At 42.4% G+C, this 17,669-nt stretch overlaps 1 protein-coding gene across 10 annotated transcripts in view; it reads left to right on the forward strand.

Moving 5' to 3' along the window:
• LOC122622064 (uncharacterized protein CG43427) overlaps window positions 1-15,610 on the forward strand; it is a 58,657-nt gene extending 43,047 nt beyond the window's left edge. For 3 of the 10 annotated variants that reach the window (XM_043800216.1, XM_043800215.1, XM_043800217.1), the window contains 8 exons: window positions 3,490-3,632; window positions 3,938-4,094; window positions 4,871-6,124; window positions 10,692-11,763; window positions 12,370-12,743; window positions 12,809-13,719; window positions 13,909-14,108; window positions 14,634-15,610. In XM_043800216.1, the coding sequence (XP_043656151.1) occupies window positions 3,490-3,632; window positions 3,938-4,094; window positions 4,871-6,124; window positions 10,692-11,763; window positions 12,370-12,743; window positions 12,809-13,719; window positions 13,909-14,108; window positions 14,634-14,821 (4,299 nt within the window). In that variant the 3' untranslated portion in view covers window positions 14,822-15,610. Of the gene's footprint in view, window positions 1-3,489; window positions 3,633-3,937; window positions 4,095-4,870; window positions 6,538-6,615; window positions 9,454-9,517; window positions 9,576-9,608; window positions 10,105-10,206; window positions 10,227-10,691; window positions 11,764-12,369; window positions 12,744-12,808; window positions 13,720-13,908; window positions 14,109-14,633 lie in introns of those variants that run through there. The other 7 variants (XM_043800218.1, XM_043800220.1, XM_043800222.1 and 4 more) reach the window with 7 other exon arrangements.
• Window positions 15,611-17,669: the final 2,059 nt, after the last annotated feature.

The raw sequence follows: 17,669 nt of genomic DNA on the forward strand, positions 1-17,669 counted from the left end.
AGCCGATTTACCCGACTATCAGATACCCGTTACTTAGTGCGAACGAGAAATTTTAACATTTTTCTGGCATATCGATAGAAATTGAGAAAAACAATAATCAAATGAAAAAGAAAGTGAACGCTATAGTCGAGTTCACCGACTATCTGATACCCGTTACTCAGCTAGTGGAAGGCGAAGGAAAAATTTTTACACTGACAGATTTTTGTGGGCGTGGCAAATAATGACAAAATAGTGGCAAAAATAATGTTGTGACAATGTAAAAAAAATTTCTAAACTAACGAAAAAATGTGGGCGTGTCAGTTGTGGGCGTTACAGTGGTTGTGACAATATTTGGTAACAGATTGTCTGGAAATTGCACAAGCTAAAATAGGTTGTGAGAGCGAGTATACTTTATATGGACGGAAACGCTTAATTTTACCTGTTACATACTTTTCAACAAATCTAGCAAAATACGGCTACCTGATGAAAGAGTCGTGAATTGAAACACTGATGAGTTGAAGAAAGGCTAGACTACGACAGTTCAGACCTTCTATATTCTAGCGACCGTATCAGCGATGGTATAGTATTATGTAAACTGTTAGTATAGTTATTTTTCAGGAAATTCCTCTATAAAACTCATCAGGGCGTCTAGAATTATTTAACTTACCTAATCTTCAAAATGAATCTAAAACCGAATTCAAGAATCGGCTTCCAAAACTGGCCTTTTCCTTTTTTTTTGTTGGTGCTTTGTGGCTGGCTGTTGGAAACCTATCGCCCCGGATAAACTTGGGCATGGTACATTGCACACGGCTCGTTATGGTCGCTCCAGTTTTCAATGCACGTCGCCCGTTAGCGGACAAAAAAATATAGCATTGCATAATCACTATTAAATTTTGTTGATAGTTTTTTCTCGTCGCCTGCGCTTGCCCACACAATGCTTTCTTTGCACAATGTTGTGTGTTACATGCAAATTCGCTGCTGCCATAACATCGGCAAAGAGTTGTCTTTTGACGTGACTTTACTTAACTAATCATTACCTAGGTAAGGAACAAAGTAGTTACAAAAATAAGTACCTAGGTAAGGTAAAAGGTTTTCAAATTTTTATGTACCTAGGTAAAGGTAAAAACAAGTTTATGAATTTTTAAATTTTTTATTCGGTGCTTTTAAAAATTAAAATAACAATTCAGTGTGATTAACTTACTGAATTAATTTTTTTAATCATAACTAAGGTTTCGAATACGTTATAAACCAGCCTATTTCTTTTTGGTGCTAGTATTTGACCCCCGCAACTAAAAATTCTTTCAACGGGAGCAGAGCTAGGAAGGACAGTGTTAAACTTTAAAAATACATTGAGAATTCGCTTATATTTATGCAAAGAAGTGACATCGTCCTTATAGTTTTCCGGCACGAAATAATTACCGAACGCCCAGCAAATGCACCCAAAAGCGATATAAAACTTGCCTTTTCCACGGTGGATAGTGGCAGAATTTCAGCGATAATATAGTCGCATATTTTGTTGTTCAGCTATAAAAAAAAGTTTTAAAATATAATTGAATTATTATAAAAAATAATTGTTTTTCTTTAGCTGTCTTGAATTTTGGAAACAGAAGAAATTTGGTTTTGTTTGGATGCACCCTCTACAAAAAAAGTATTAATAGAATCAAATATTTTTAAAACTTCATAACATTTACTTTTGTGACGGATATATGTACATTGATGTAGCCATTCATTTTTACAAACGCACATACAATATTTGGCGCCAAAATTCCGTCACAAGAGCACATATGTACATATGTATGTACATATGTGTGAAATAAAATGTGCCGATTTGATTTGGTATAAGAAAACGTCGACACATCAAAGCACCATTTTTTTTATTTTCTTAATTAAATGCGCTTTTATTGACAAAATCATTTGTTTCAAACTTTGGGAGTGCATTTTCGTATGAAAAAAGTTCCGTGTATGTATGTAAAACTACACATTTTGCGCATAAAATATTTTTCGAAGAAATACCCTTTTAACACTTTACAAAATTTGATTTTGTCAACAAAATGTTCTTTAATTTAAAAAGTATAAACGAGTTTTTATATTCCGAAGCACAGAAATTATACGTATTTACTTTACTTCACTTTTAATTTGCACACAAATACACACATATGAACATATAATATAATTATATTGTACATGCCTTAAGATGTTCGTGTGGAAATGTTCCAGTCGAATTTTCGTCGAATTTAATCGTTTTATTTATACGCTGTACACATTTGCCATCTGGTCTAGAAATTGGTCATTTAAAATAAAAGGTAGTTCCTTTTTATTTGAGCTTTTTTTCCGAACATTTTTCGTCTCTTATGTACTGTACTGGGTTCTTTCACAAATTGTTAAGGTAGTTTCAAATATGAGTTTGCGTCAAGCTAATAATAGCCGAACAGCATTTGCATGGAAAATGGTGCAATTAGAATCGAAACATAAATAACTTCCTATGGTGGAATCAGTTTATTTTTATTATTGTGGAGTTCGATTATTTTGCTCAAAGGAAAAAAATCAAAAACTTTATTTAGTTATGAATAAAGCAAAACACAAATATTTCAGTACCTTTGTACCTAGCTTACCTACTTCTCTAGGTATATACAAATTAGTACCTAGGTAAGGTAAAATGTAGCATAATATTTTTATACCTAGGTAAGGTAAAAGATACCAAAAAATGGTACAAGTATCTAGGTACCCCCCAACACTGCTTATAATTTTTTTTGGCGTTTGATAAATGTTCCATGGGCTTAAGGTTTTCCGAAACTTCATAGGTTCCCAGACGAGACTTTGGGTTACGGATGTGTGCCAAATAAAAAAGTCAAGAAATCCATTAAAATGCGTACGGCGTTTTTGAACTGGGCGACCAAAAGATCAAATGCCGCTTGGTGGCATTCGTGTATAAATTGCTCTATAATCGTCTGCGAAAATCTTTTAAATTAAAATTTAGTAATCAGAATGGCAGATCTATCGAAACCATCGCACTTGACCGGAAGCTTTAAACTGTTAGTCAACCCAGGAAACAAAAGAACGGCCTATTCTTTAATAACCTGATAATATAATATGAAGATTATTTGCCAAAAAGATCAAGTTTTTTAGGCGCAGAGTAAGAAATCTCTGTAATCCGAACAGCGACACATCTCACTGATTCATTAAAAAATCATAATCATAATGGATCATAAATTCTTTACTGCGGTAGCGACTTCCATGAAACTGACCGAAGCTTACGAGCGGCTTGGAAACATTTCACCTTTGTCACGTAGTTCCGCAGCCGCGTCAAAACTTTTTAATTTCCATCAAAAGATACTTACTCCAGCTCGTTCACTTCCCCAGTGCGAATAACACAATGACATTTTACACTTAAACGTCTGCGCATTTCGTTTTCTATACAAACTTTCCCTACCTTTCTGCCCAAAACAAAACATGGCCAACAAAACAACCCGGTGACAAACAACTAATAACAAATGGAAAATACACAAACAGAACCTTGACAATTGGAAATCGTCAAGACGAAAACGTGTCGAACACATCATCGATCGAGCAGTGGAGACAAAGAAACTCGAACTGGAGGAGCATGATCGCTTGCGCCGAAAATCGAAAACATTCACCGAAATGATGGAGGAGAGGCAAGTACAAGTCCCAGTACCGAACAGTTCCCCACAAAATTCCTACCACGTTTCCAAGTAATATAGACATTGCAGTGTTTCTTTGATAAAGTTGATCGAAAACCAATCAAAAATTTTGTTTTAAAAATTGCCAATTTTTTGTTAAACAGCTTATTAGTTTAAAACGTAATCTTTTAGTTTATTGAAATAACTATTTAGAAAAGTTGCCTTAAACCATCCAATTTCACTTTCAATACCTGTGACATACCTCCTCAGTATAAAATATAAAAAAAATTTGTTATTAAAAAATATAAATATCCTCACAGGGCTGGAAGAGGCGGATCTCGAGGACGTGCCAAGCTGGCTTCTCTGGCCGTATATAACGAGAATGAAACAAACGACCTGACTGATCTGGGGATCGGGACCAGCAGTGCCAGCGGAAAGAGCAGCCTGTCCGAGGACTATGACAATAACAGTGTTATGGTGAGTTCCAACCATCGATGCACATTGCCACAGTAGCAAGGACATATTAAGCTGCACTTCTAGTAACAGGTTCTCCGTCTCAATTTTATTGACATTAACTCATTAATGGTGTCACTGCGCTTATAAGCTATTACAGTAACAATTATATCTAATTTGTATTTTGCCTGCAACTGAAGCTCAAGCTTTCAAGTGTTTCAAGCGATGTGACATGGACTAAAAACACAAATAGAATACAATTCGATTTAATTATCAAATAAATCGACAACTGTAAAAGGGAAAAGATTACGAACGATGGAGCATTTACAAAACATTTGGAAAACCTCGACATATATCATAGCATAATCCTTAATCAATTAGTAACTGGTTGTCACACAGACTGTTGTCTATGCTTGAGATATTAAAAGAGTGCCCCGATGGCGTGGCAATGTTTTAAAACAAAATGGGTTCGTGTAGGTGTCACCAGAATCTGCAAACTTATTCCCAATATCTTAGCTTTAACATTTTCCAAGATTTCGACGTTTATACGAACGGACAGACTGAGCTAGTGTCCCTGATCAAGAATATTTTCGGAAACTATACGTTCAAAACGCTTTCTTCTATCTGTTTTATATTTCTTAACGAACCAAATTTAAAAAATAACATTACTCAATTTAAAAAAGCGCTTAGGCTAAAATCTTTAAGAAAGTCTAGTACAAATAGTGTGTCGTCAGGTGGCAAAATTAACTTCCATTATAAACTTTCCGCTATTTGCCTTTACAATTTTTTTACCTCCGCAGAGCGACCATGCGGCGGAGCTGGATATTGCGATTGGAGCATCTAGCTCTGGAGTTGCAGGAGTAACTGTCCAAAAAGTGGACGAGCAGCTGAATCACATAAACCGCAACGGCAGCAATGGGAACCACAGGAACGGAGTGGCTGTTGGCCAGCCGGGACAATCGATTTCCTCCAAATCAGCGGGGCGGGAATACATCCCCTCGCCAGGATACGACACGTCCGCCAGTACTGCGCAAGCTAGTTCTCCGGATCTCTGTGAATACACCTACGAGGGAGCCATCCAGGACTACAAGCAAAGAGTTCATCTGGCCAACATCAATGACAATGATAATGCCAACGGCAAGGGGATTGGAGAACCCGTTGCTTATCCCACTAGACGAGGCTCTAAAATTGAGGATCGATTAAGTGGTTTTGAGGTAACATCGCCAAGCGACACGCAGGAGGGTGTAGAGAAGCAAAAAGTGGACGTGCCCAAAGTGGACATTTCTAAACGCAAGGAGATTTTCGAGCAGGCCACGGCAGAAGTCTCTGACGGAGGTGCTCCTGCTGCCTCAAAACTGCTTTTTCGTGATGGTTTTATTAATGGAAATGCAGCTCCCACTGCCTCGGAGGTGAGGCGTCTTTCTGGTGACATCTCCAGTATTCGAGATCGCATGCAGAGTTTGGAAGAGCAGCGAAAGGCGTTCAGTTCCAGCAAGAGTGTGGATGTGCCGGTGCCGCCTCTTAAGCTGCGTTTGAATAGTCTACAGCAGTCCGTTGTCAAAGAGGAGCAGAAGAAGCCACCGTTGGTTGCGCTAATCGATGCCAGACAACTGGAGATCATGAGGGGAGAAGAGGAACGTATGCGCCAACAGCAGCAACTGAAAAATAAGCATACTCCACAAAGCCAAACCACTTTTTGTGAATCTACGCCAGCTCCTCCTGCCCTAATTATAGAGGAACCGCCGGTGGCAGACATCAATAATGACAGCGGGATTCAGGAGGACACAACTGATGAACTGCACCAGCAACAGCAACTCAACGCAGCCATCGTCGCCTTGGCCCTCGAGGAGCGCCAGTTAGAGGAGGCAGCCAATGTGGTCAACCAAATTGAAGCGGAGTTCGATGAGCTGACTGATCTTTATTCCTCGCCATTGTCACCATCTCCAGCTCTTCCGTCGGTCCAACAAAGAATCCAACAACCGACAGCCGCTCAGGCTCCAGCACAAGCGGTCAATCAGGCGGCTGCTCCTCCATTGCGGGATATGGAATTTAGTGTAAGTTATACTAACAATTTTATCGAACCCGCTAAGATAAGTCCTTGTGATGTTGATGTAGTAGTTGCTTCAGCGGTGTCGGTGTCCAAATCTGGCCCCACTCTCAATCCCACATCCTCTCCAAATTCGGTATCCTCTTTTTCCAATTGTAACTTGCGTAGAAAGCCCTCCAATGAAATGGTCCATCATCGCAATTTGCTTAAAATGTTCAAGGAAACCTTTCAAAACGACGACGATCTGAAAGAGGACTGTGAGCTGGTTACCCCGTCAGGTCATCTTACGCAGATTATTGACTTTACCAAGCAGCCAAGTAATTCCCCCATACCAATACCTACACCATCACGGTCCACTTCGATTTCCACCCAGGTACCGCGACCACTGGGCAAACCGCCCATGTCGCCCAAGGCGTTGAGGTTAGCATTCAGCCCTAAGGGACAAATAAATCCTTCAAGTTCGCCCCCCAACTCTGGATTTTTACCCCCCCATTTCAGTATCAATGGGCGTGTGGAGATTTTTAATTCACGGCAACTGGACAAGCCGCCCACGCCACCAGCTCTCCCGAAGAAAACTGTAAGGACTGAGCATCCTGTTAAGGAAGCGATTCCTTCGCCAAAAGTGGTGATGTGCGGTCCTCCTACGACCATCGTTGAGCCCGACGAGCTGCCTAAACCAAATACTGTGAAAGCCCTTTCTAATTGCTTCAGCCAGATCGATTCCAATTCGATTACCTCATCCATATCGTCGCAGAAACCTTTGCTTACCGGTCTCATTGCCCAGATCACATCACCCTCTTCTCCAATGCACCCGAAACGAGTTCAGCTTGACGAGGTCGATCGCAGCTCCGGGGAATATGCCCCAGTTGTTGGTCAAACCAAGGCAATTGTACACACGCCCCCTAGCAAAATAAGCGTCCGGGCAAACCAAAGTCTTCATCCCCTAGCACCCAACGACTCACTGTACATGCACACATCTGCGCCCAGCGAGATGCCTTCCTTGAAAGCCTGTTTACCAAATGAATCCAGCTTGTTCAAGCTGTCTTCGTCACGACCCACCTCGCCTTTGGTGGATGTGGCTTTGTGTCAGCAATTCCTGGATAGGGAAGCACCAATGGATATCCAACTGGCCGAAGAGGACCGCAGAAGAATAGAGCAGTTTGCTGTAAAGGAGATGCACTGTGATAAGATCGATTTGACCAAATCACCCCAGCCCAATACTGGGATCCAGATTGTGACCAAGGATCTGGTAAACAAATGTGATGGCTTAAATAAATCAGAAGCACTAAGGGAGCTAGACGTCTTACCCACCCAGGAAGACATTGCCCTGTGTGCGGGCCTACTAAACTGCTTGGCACCAGCTGAGGAGCCTATATGCGACAGCATTGATGTAAGGAAGGGTCCAGTGCCGGCCACTGGGTTCCAGGACATCAGTGAGGAGGAGGTGAAAAAGTGTGATAGATACAATAAAAATTCTGTTATCACAAACAGACCAAGCTCACCCATTAGCAATGTCAGGGCAGCTCACTCGAAGGCTTTAATTAACACTTGCGAGCAGATCATTGCAGAGGAGCGTATAGCTAGCAGCCAGATGATGAAGACTTCGCTGCCGGAGTCGGTGGAGAAACCGTCGATGCCTCTCTTAGGTCGCAAATCGAAGATTCCCATACCCAAACCTTGCTGTATTACGGCATCTGGAACTGATTCAATAAGTAGAGCGGGTTATGCACCAACTACACCCTCACACCTCTCGGGAAGTGTTCAGCAGCCGGTAATAGCGCGCACTCATGTGGTGGAAACAAATATCAAGGTTATGGAGATCTCCCCACCCAGTTCCCCCAAGACAGAGGAACACACTCAGCACTATGTATCACCAGCTAAGGAGAAGAAAGCCAAGAACATTTTTGATTTCCTGCGTAGAAACTTTGGGCATCAGGAAGAACAGCAGCATCATCCCACCCTGAATGAGACCCTTGAGAAAAAGGTGGTGCTCACCAGCACCAAGAGTGGCGTAGATGTGGTCAATGCGGATGAGTTTATTCGGGTGGACAATTCAAAATTTTATTTGACAAGTGAGCTGGAAGACGAGCTGGTGCCACCTCCTCTGCCCAAGTCACCTGCTCCTGTCAACATTGAAATTCGAAAAAAGATCACTACAGATGAGATTTTAGAGGAAAATACCACAGAACAGGCGCTGACCCAGGAAATAAGCGATTTGCTAGACGACGAGATCTTGAAACTGGAGAATTAACATTGCTGTCAAAGTCACCAACATCGCCAGACCTATATTGGGTGATTAGAATTCCCCAAATATCGGAGTGGTACGTGATCTCTCCAGCGCTTTTGCGACATTAGAATAGAAAAGAGCCAATTCATCGACCTAAATGTCTCTCTCAGATTAACATAGATTTATCGAATTGGTACTGGAACATTTTACAATCAAAATGATAATCAACGAATGATAATTTCAATCGAATTTATTTTTACTACGGTTTTCGTTCTTTTTGACATTATTTAGTTTTTTTTTTACTTTTTGTTATGGGCTCAAGCTACGTAAGTTACATTTTTTCTTAATTTAATTACATACTATACTAAACCCAAAAATTATATATGAATAGAAAATTTGATTTTATATAAACAATTGTCAAACATATGTTTTATGGTTATATATTTTATACACAAACGTACACAACAAAACAAAAGGAAGATCGTATACTTTTCGCGATAATACACAAAAAGAATTACTAACCGTAAAAGCATACCAAATATATTAAAGAACTATAAAAATTAATAACACAATCGAAATATATTTGTTGTTCTATTTTATTAATAAATTTTTACTAAAATCTATATCAATCTGATAAAACTGCAGTATTGATAACTTAAAATTCATTTTTCTACACGCCACTTTTAATTATGTGTACGTGTTGCTAGAAATTCAACTGCTTTCACTGCTTGGCAGGTTAGTTTAGTTGCGGTGTAGAATATTATTATGTAGATGCAAACAGTGTATCAAATCGGCGTAGAAATTAAATGTTTATTTTGTGTAAAGTTGATTTTAGATGTTTATGCCTATATTGTTAACGTCGGATCCGTGAAATTACTTTAAATTTGCGAGCAAAGTTCAAACTACATAGAAAGAGAAAAATGTTCTGAAAAATAGCAATCGATAGATGTGGGCAAAGCAATGGATCCTGATATTCCATATGTCTACATAATGTCGTTTCCCGATCCCCTGGATTTCCTTTCCTTAACCATAGGTTGAGGGGTTTTGTTTAGAGCTTAATTCTACATGCCATCTTATTCACCTTTTGTCATAATTCGTGTATATATTTCTCTTACATGCCTTGCCCTCTTTCTTGGCTAAACACTTTAAAATATTACTTATCTTTTAATGCAGTTGCATAGCTTACATGCTTACTGCCAGCAAAAATTGTTGCAAGTATACCATTTCCGAGGTAAGCGGTCTCTCAATTTCATATCCACCTGGTTTGTGCCTTTTGTGTTTTGCTTTTTGTACTCTTCTTTTTAATGTTCTCCCTTTATTTCTGTTTGTTTGCTTGTCTCGCCTGTATTCGTTCTATGTTGCATTGCATGTTGCGTTTTACCCACATAGGGCTTGTATAAAATGCCCAAAGTCACTCATCCGTCTAGTGGGGTTTCAGTTCAGCTTCAGTTCGACGCTGCATACTTTGAGGGGTCGTGTACGCCCTGGATTGGTATTGGTACCCCTTGGTATCTAAACAAATCGTCAATTTGACACTGCAGCGCCTACGTTTAGTATACTTAAAGCTTTCGACGGAATTGGTTCTGGCGGGGTATAGTTGGTCTTACACATGCGTCTGTGTCGTGTTATCTTTACTGCACACCGTAATAATATAATCGCGAATTATTCGCATTGGACAGTATCTAAACTACGTCCACAGATACCAACTAAACTGATTGCAGCGCTCCAGTTCGTTGAATCGTGTCGATCATACACCAGGGGTAAGCGTATGGTTTCGGTTCTTGGAATCTCGTGCGAGTTTATAGGGATCGGAAAGAGGTGATAAAATGTCAGGCATAAATGCACACAAATTATTTGAAGGGAAAAAAGAAGTGCAAAATCGGTTAGTATCTTAGATACGAACATTTCAGTCGAACAACGCATTTCTGAAATTTCCAACTTCTTACTAAAGTTTTAAATAAAAAACACTACCTATTTTATTCCGACCAATCACAATCCGAGTAGTTGCACATAGTTATATGACTTCGCTCCAGTTCCAGATAATCTAGTTGGTAATCAGCCTATATATTGGGTGTATTGTCGTGCTGATTCCGGGAAGTGCATCGCAATTCCGTTTATAATGCATTCTTCTGTTTCCCCTTTAGCTATGGGTTATTCAATTTGCGGTGTATAATTTCATTTAATTTTGTTATGTTTATTTGTTTTTGTTTAATTAGCCAAACAGCCTATGTTTGAACATACTAAAACTCATGCGATCCATGCGCATTTTTCTCTCTTTCTGTCATGCACGCTTTTGACGCTTTATCGCTCGCTCGCCATGTCACGCCCACTTCATCCCACCCTACAGATCAACGAAGCTCTTGAATTGGCACTGCAAGCTATTGATCGCGAGGCGATAACCAAGCCAATGGAGAAGGCACAACATCCACAGAAGCAGGAAGAGAAGGAGGAGTTTAGAGATCGGCCGGAGGAGCAGGTGCCAAATTGCGAGGAGCGGCACGATGAGGAGTCCATTAAACAAGGGGAATCACATAACGAGGGTGGGGAAATGCCAAATAAAACGGATAAGCAGATGCAGGGGGGACGAGAGCCCATCTATGAGAATGTCAGCTCGACTATATCTATGCATGAAGTAGATAATGAACAGATAGCAACGATGACGATAACCACACAGATCCAAGCGACGCTAAGAAGTCATAGAAGAAGCATTCCAAACAACCAAATCAGCCACAATAACGAAAATAATCAAAGCCCTAATCAAACCAACAACAGCAGAAATCAAAAAGAGAGCAGCACAGCAGCAACATCGGCAGCGACCCCTGTGCCACCAACAACACCGGGGGAACAACCAGAGCCGTACTACCAAGTGCCGAAGACCACGGAGCCCTATTACGATGCCCCTAAGCATTTAAGGCCGGTGCCTGTCTACGAAAATGTCGAGATCTTGTACTCTGCCCTGGAGATTAGTCAGGGATCAGTGGGAGCGCCAGTGGGACTGATGGAGCCACCCAAGGAGAAGCCACCGCCACCGCCCACCGAGAGTCCGATTCCGTTGGACGAGGGCCATGTCGACGAGCTGGATGGACTGGCTAGTATTGGCCACAACACAGACACCTGGTCATCGGACAACACCTACGAGACCATATCGAACGGCACTCGCCGGCACCTTCAAGGACAACCCGTCCAGCCCTCTCCGCCCATCAAGCGGATGAACTCGACCAAACGGATCAAGAAGGAGTTGCGCAACAAGCGCTCCAGCTTCCTGGGCATCGAAACCGACGGCGATCTCGACGACATGGAAACCTATCTCGAGCTCACGGTGGCCCCGCCGCCGGATATGGCGCAGCTCTTGCAGGAGGAGCGGCGACTGGAGAAGCAGCTGTACATCAAGGCGGGACTCTGCGACAGTTCCGACACAGGTAAGTCGATATAGGTTTTTGTATAGCTGCAAAAGCTTTGATGTGTGTGAAAGAAAGCCGATACCAAAAGCCAACAGGGCATAAACGAGAGAAGATAGCAATAAGCAAATCACAAGCTGGAAGGGGGAAAGGGTGTCGACTGGCCCCCATTTGCCCCGCGAGGTTAAGTATTCATAAGCCGTTTAGTAAGCGTGGCCCATGGAGCTGTCAAAGCTTTCACTAAAATGCTTTCCCAATTTTGTTTTGAAAGAACTAACGAAAACAAATCTGCTTGTTTTCGAGCTTTTACCGACAACAATGCGTCTCCAAATTCGTAAACGTACATAGTATTTTATAAGATAATATAGCAAAATGAATATATGTTATGTACTCATAGATGAAAGTAAATATATTTTTTACGAAGTACGAATAAAAAGGTTAATGTTATAAAAAACCTATTGTCCTTGGAAACTATTGCAGAAACTATACTTTACGTTTATAATTATCTGTTCCATTGGGTTAGACCTTTCCATTGCTCTTAAATATACATAGTTGACTTTTGCTGCCGCTATCATAATACAAATTTAATTCAATATGAACCTCATAATTTGCTTATTTCTGTCGAAGGCGAAAGTCGCGATTCTGGAGTTTCTGAAAACCATTCGCGTCAGAGCAGTGAACACTACACAAACTCCTCTGAGGAGAACGATACACAGTCAGAGGCCACGCCTCCGCCATTGCCTCCACCACCGTCGACCGCTCAAGTGGGTGATGTCATATACCAAAATGAGAGCATCCTTGCTGCCCAGACACCGCTTCTCCAGACGGTCAGGGGAAACTCGGCCGAGTCCTGGACGGAATCAGCGACGGCCGCAGCTGCGGCCACCCAATCTTTGAGCGAAGCTACAGCAACGGCCAATGCCAAGATGCAGTCTATAGAGGATAAGATCCGGGAGCAGGGAGAGATGTTGCGTGTGGAACGCGAGCTACTACACTTTTCGGTAAGTTTGGGCACAAAGAAGTATGCTTAGCAAAGAACACAGCCCCTAACTCTACTCTTTCACAGCAGGAGGAACTGAAACGGCAACGTGAGAATCTTGTGCTCCGAGAAAATATTGCTCGACGAGAGTTGCATCACGGTGCCAAGATGCTGATGTCGAACAACCGGCGCTCGCTGCAGGATCTGCACCACGGCCTAGGAATCGGAAACGGAATGCTAAGTGCCTTCCAACCATCGCAACACCACCAGGTTTCAAAGCCACCACCGCAATCGCAGCAGATTTACGCCAATGTTCCGCAGCATCAGCAACAATTGGGTCTGCATGCATATCTGCAGATGGACACAGACTACCGGAAGTCCATGTCAGATCTAAACGAGTTCTCCAGCTGCCTGATGTTGCCGCCAACGCCGCCAACAAAGCCTTTGAGGGCTATGCAATTGAATGCAAATGGCCATGGTCTAGAGCCAGATTATGCGGTTAGCACGAGGCAGCGCCAACAACCAGCTCCGTATGGTGGCTCTCTGGTAAGGATTGCTGAAACACCAATGTCGCCACGGCTGCCCGATCAAGGGTATTCCGTCCAAGCGCCGGCAGCCACAGCTTACCATCACCAGTCGGCGCAATACTTGAGCAATATGTCCAGAAACACACTGCTCGCTCTAAGTGCCACCCCCAAACCAAAATACGCAGACGGGTGGGTTCAGGTGCAGCAGCGGAAGAGTTATGACAGCCAACAGACCAGCGATGTGGCATGGTTGTCCTCCCAGCAGCAAAAGCGCAAATCCATGCCGGACTACGGCGGAGCACTCTATAATAACAACCACTGGCTACTTCAGGAGGCGGAGCAGCGACGCATTGAACAACTTAATAGGCGTCCTATACCGGCGGGCAAGTCAATGGGCAAACCGTTGCCCGATTCCATTATACAAACTCTGACGGAGCGGGTTCAGAGCAAAGGAATCGGCGATCGAAAGCGGTGAGTAGAACGATCTAGGTGGCAAAGTAAATTCTACTTCTCCTAAAGCATAGATCAATGCTAAAGGTTATTAATTAGACATTATGTGATAGCTTAGAAACTAAAGACTTACTGTATTCTAATACCATTTAGGTCAAAATTATCTTTTTTCATACTCTTAATTATAACTCTTTTTTTACTTACTAATAGCTTCGATAGCAACGGAAACTATAGCCAGGTAAATGGCAACAATGTCTATCAGCAGCAGCAGCAGCTGAAGAATGTCACGAATGGCAGCAGCATCAATGGCAACAGCAGTCAAGGGCAAGAAAAGGTACTCAGCGTCAGTGGCAAGAAGAAGTGCTCCCATTGCGGCGACGAATTAGGTAAACTTTGCTACTACGTTGGTTGTGAGTGTTATAGTTCTTCTTTTAAATCACGTACCCCTCTTATTCATCGTTCATTTTTGGGAACATTTTCTAGGCTTGTTGTCTCATGGTTGGTTCGGTCGATCCTTTAATGCTTTCTCCCTTCTATGGTTATAACTCTTTATCAATAAGTTTTCATTCTCACTTACATGTCTGTGCCAGATCTGGGCTGCACTCACGACAATTGTCGGCAGGTGCACAAAGCGCTGAAATATATTGTATGGGTGTAATTTTAAAAAGACTAGCAAAACAATTGCAAATATTTTAGGTATATTAAAAAAATCTTGAAAGCGGGATAAATTATGTATTCCGTGGGGTTAGCTAAAGCCTTTATGTTGTCTTATTTTTGTATTCTGCGGTAACGCGTCTTACAATCACTTTTGGTTGCTATTGTGCAAAATAGAACAAGCTTTTAATTTTTAATTTCGTTAACTCTAGATGTTTGCCGCTTCAATGACTCCCCCAATCCTCCAACTAAGCTAAATGTTCCTTTAACTAACTCCACAGGCCGCGGCGCTGCCATGATCATCGAGTCGCTTTTGCTGTTCTACCACATCAACTGCTTCAAGTGCTGCGTCTGCCACGTCCAGCTGGGAGATGGCCTCAATGGGACCGATGTCCGTGTGCGAAACCACAAGCTGCATTGCCAAAACTGCTACTCCAGTGATGACGGAATTAAGTTCAGCTGCGTCTAACTGAGTCCTTGCCAAGGAAACGGAAGTTGATTAGAAAACACCATTGGGGTTGTTGTTGCTCTGTTGCTTTTGCAACATTGATTGTTGTTGTTGTACTAGTAATACATAGCTATTAAATAAAGATGATAATTCGTATGTTCACATATATACCCATATATGTATAGATATATATCTACATATGTTGAGAGGAAAGTCAACTCCAAAATATTTCAGATTAGTATAATTCGCTTCTATATACATCGGTCAGAAATTATTTAAAGTTTTTTAACTCAGATTTTAACATTTTATACAACATATTCTACATGTTTAAAAGTCAAGCTCTCTATAATCAAAGTAAGATTTACAGTTCAATTAAAATGTGTGTTAAAAAAAAACAAAAAAAAAACCTTGATGTGTTTAAATTTTATAATTGTACCACCCTACCATTTTCTTTTCGTGCCGAGAATTCGCTTGTTTCTAAATGTATCTTTTTGTACATGCCACTGCCCACTTAAAATACCTAACGACGTATCCAATGTACCTAAGACTATATACAAACACCCATCCACAAGCAACTCACTAACATAAGGTAATAATATAACCTACATACATACATACATACATACATACATACCTTTAAGCTTCATTAGAGGAGCAAATAAAGTGAAAGATATAATTTCTAATATCAGTTATTTTTATTTATTATAATTACGCATACATTTGTATATTCTATACACGTCTAATTTTTCTGTATAAAAACATCAAAAAAGATATATTAATTTCTTGTATTTTTTTAATAAACTATTTCAATGAAAAAAGTGTTTTTTTAGCATGATCAATATCTGCAGGGCGCTGAAAATTAAAATTATAATAGATTTAAAGTATTTTTGTGGTAATACTGCAAGGACTCAGAGATATAGTTCTTTAAAGTTTGAAAAAGCCGTTAGTTAGCCATTGGTTAGTCCATTTTCTAAAAATTTGGGCAAGTGCAACCTTTTAGCATTCTATTGCTGCATTAAAAAAATAAAATGTCCTTTCCTACCTGTCGTCCTGTCGCATTTCCGAAAAGCTGGATTGGCTCCGGTCAAGCAAACTTCAGCTCTCAATAAAAGTCCCACTCATCAAGACGATCATAAAACCTACATGGACCTATTCCATCCAAGTATGGGGAACGGCTTTCAAACACCAACTGGAGAGGCTGAGAAATGTTCAAACACTTGCTGCTCAGCGTGCGTTCTTGCTTCCTTTGTACGTTTCTGTTGGGTTGCTGTCCTGGAATTTTTTTAAATCGGCCGAAATAGAAAACACTCGAAAGGGCAAACACTTGGTTTTTCGTAATTGCGCGGGCGCGACCGGGCGTATGTTTATTCGGCGAAAATAGTTTTTACACTGAAGCTTATTCTAATTAGCTAGGCTCTCCCAAGCGCAGCGGAGACTCCTTGGAGACTCTGTGGTGAAGAGCGAAAGAGCGTGAGAGGGAGCGGAAAGCGGGTGTCAGTCAAAACCCCTTAACTTGGACATTCCGCCCCCCTTACAATCACTGGGGTTGCAACATAGCCATCCTACGGCAGGCTGCAGGCACCGGACACGATCCACCCAAAAACTGTTTTTTGGGCGACCGGCATTCCTTCGTCGAAGGTCAGGAATCCGGATAGGATGACCTTTTGATAAACGTCTGCTCCCAGGACCATGGAGACGGTACCAGACCGATGGAACTGGTCATCAGCCAGCATGATGTCCTGGAACTTGGACACGACTGGGTCGCTCAATGCCCGGACAGGTGTGCGGATCCGCACACTGTGCTCGATCTTAAGTACGACCTCTAGTTTCGTGGTCGCGTTGACCCTGGAGCGAATCGTCGTCGTGCAGACCTTCTCGTCGCCAACATTGGTCATCGGAAGCGTAAGGACTGACGCCAACGAAGCGTCGATGCAGCTCATGGGGGTGCACGGATCGATGAGTGCTGCGGTCTCGAAGGTCTTCGTCCCGGTCTCCAACTTGACCAGCGCTGTCGGAAGGATGTTTACGCTGTGACGTTGCAGCAGCGACGAGAGCGATGGGCCTGGCGTGGTCGATTCCGGGCGTCGTGGCAGTGAACTCCTACGCTGAGTTGGCGGATTTTGCCGGCGGGAACGCTGGGACGAGGCCGAAACTGCTTGCCGGGTTGGCACCGGTTGGCACCGCGCTCGCGACCGCGACGACGAGCTAACCTGCTCGTGCATGTGGAGCAGCGTGTGGCGGGATCGGTCGCTCTTCTTGCAACGATCACCGCTTCGGCAGTCTCCCTGGAATGCTCGTGAGCGAAGCAATTGGCGCAGTATTTGTTAATGAGGACTGCTCGCAGACGCTTTTCAGCGCTGCGCTTTAGGAACCCCGCGCACTTCCGAAGAGGATGGATACCGCGGCAGACTCGGCAACGGTAGGATTGAATACCTCGGGTACGTCTGCTTTTCAAGGCACGAGCACTGCGTTCGTTTCTTTGACGAGGGGCCATGCTGCGGGTAGTTGAATGGCGAAAGGAGATCGAAAACGAAATGAAAAAGAATGGATGATTAGTGCTAGTGAACTACAACTTCGGAAGACTCCGTCGGCAAAAGCACCACTTTTGCCACTGGATGTTTAACAACTCCACGTGCAGTACGGATATTTACTACTACGGACGTTGCCGTCGGCTCCTGGGAAGACAGACTCAATTCTGCCGAGCCGCCACTCATTAGAGTGTAAGTTGCCGTCCTTGATGACGACCATGTCATCGATGCAGAGATTTTTGGACGGGGCCTGCCATTTAGTGCGCTTGTGGAGTTCTTTAAGGTACTCTTCTTTCTATCGCACACGGAACTGCTGATGGAGAGCCTTCAAATGCTGCCAC

Source organism: Drosophila teissieri, chromosome 3R (assembly GCF_016746235.2).
Source record: "Drosophila teissieri strain GT53w chromosome 3R, Prin_Dtei_1.1, whole genome shotgun sequence".
NCBI lineage: Eukaryota > Metazoa > Arthropoda > Insecta > Diptera > Drosophilidae > Drosophila > Drosophila teissieri.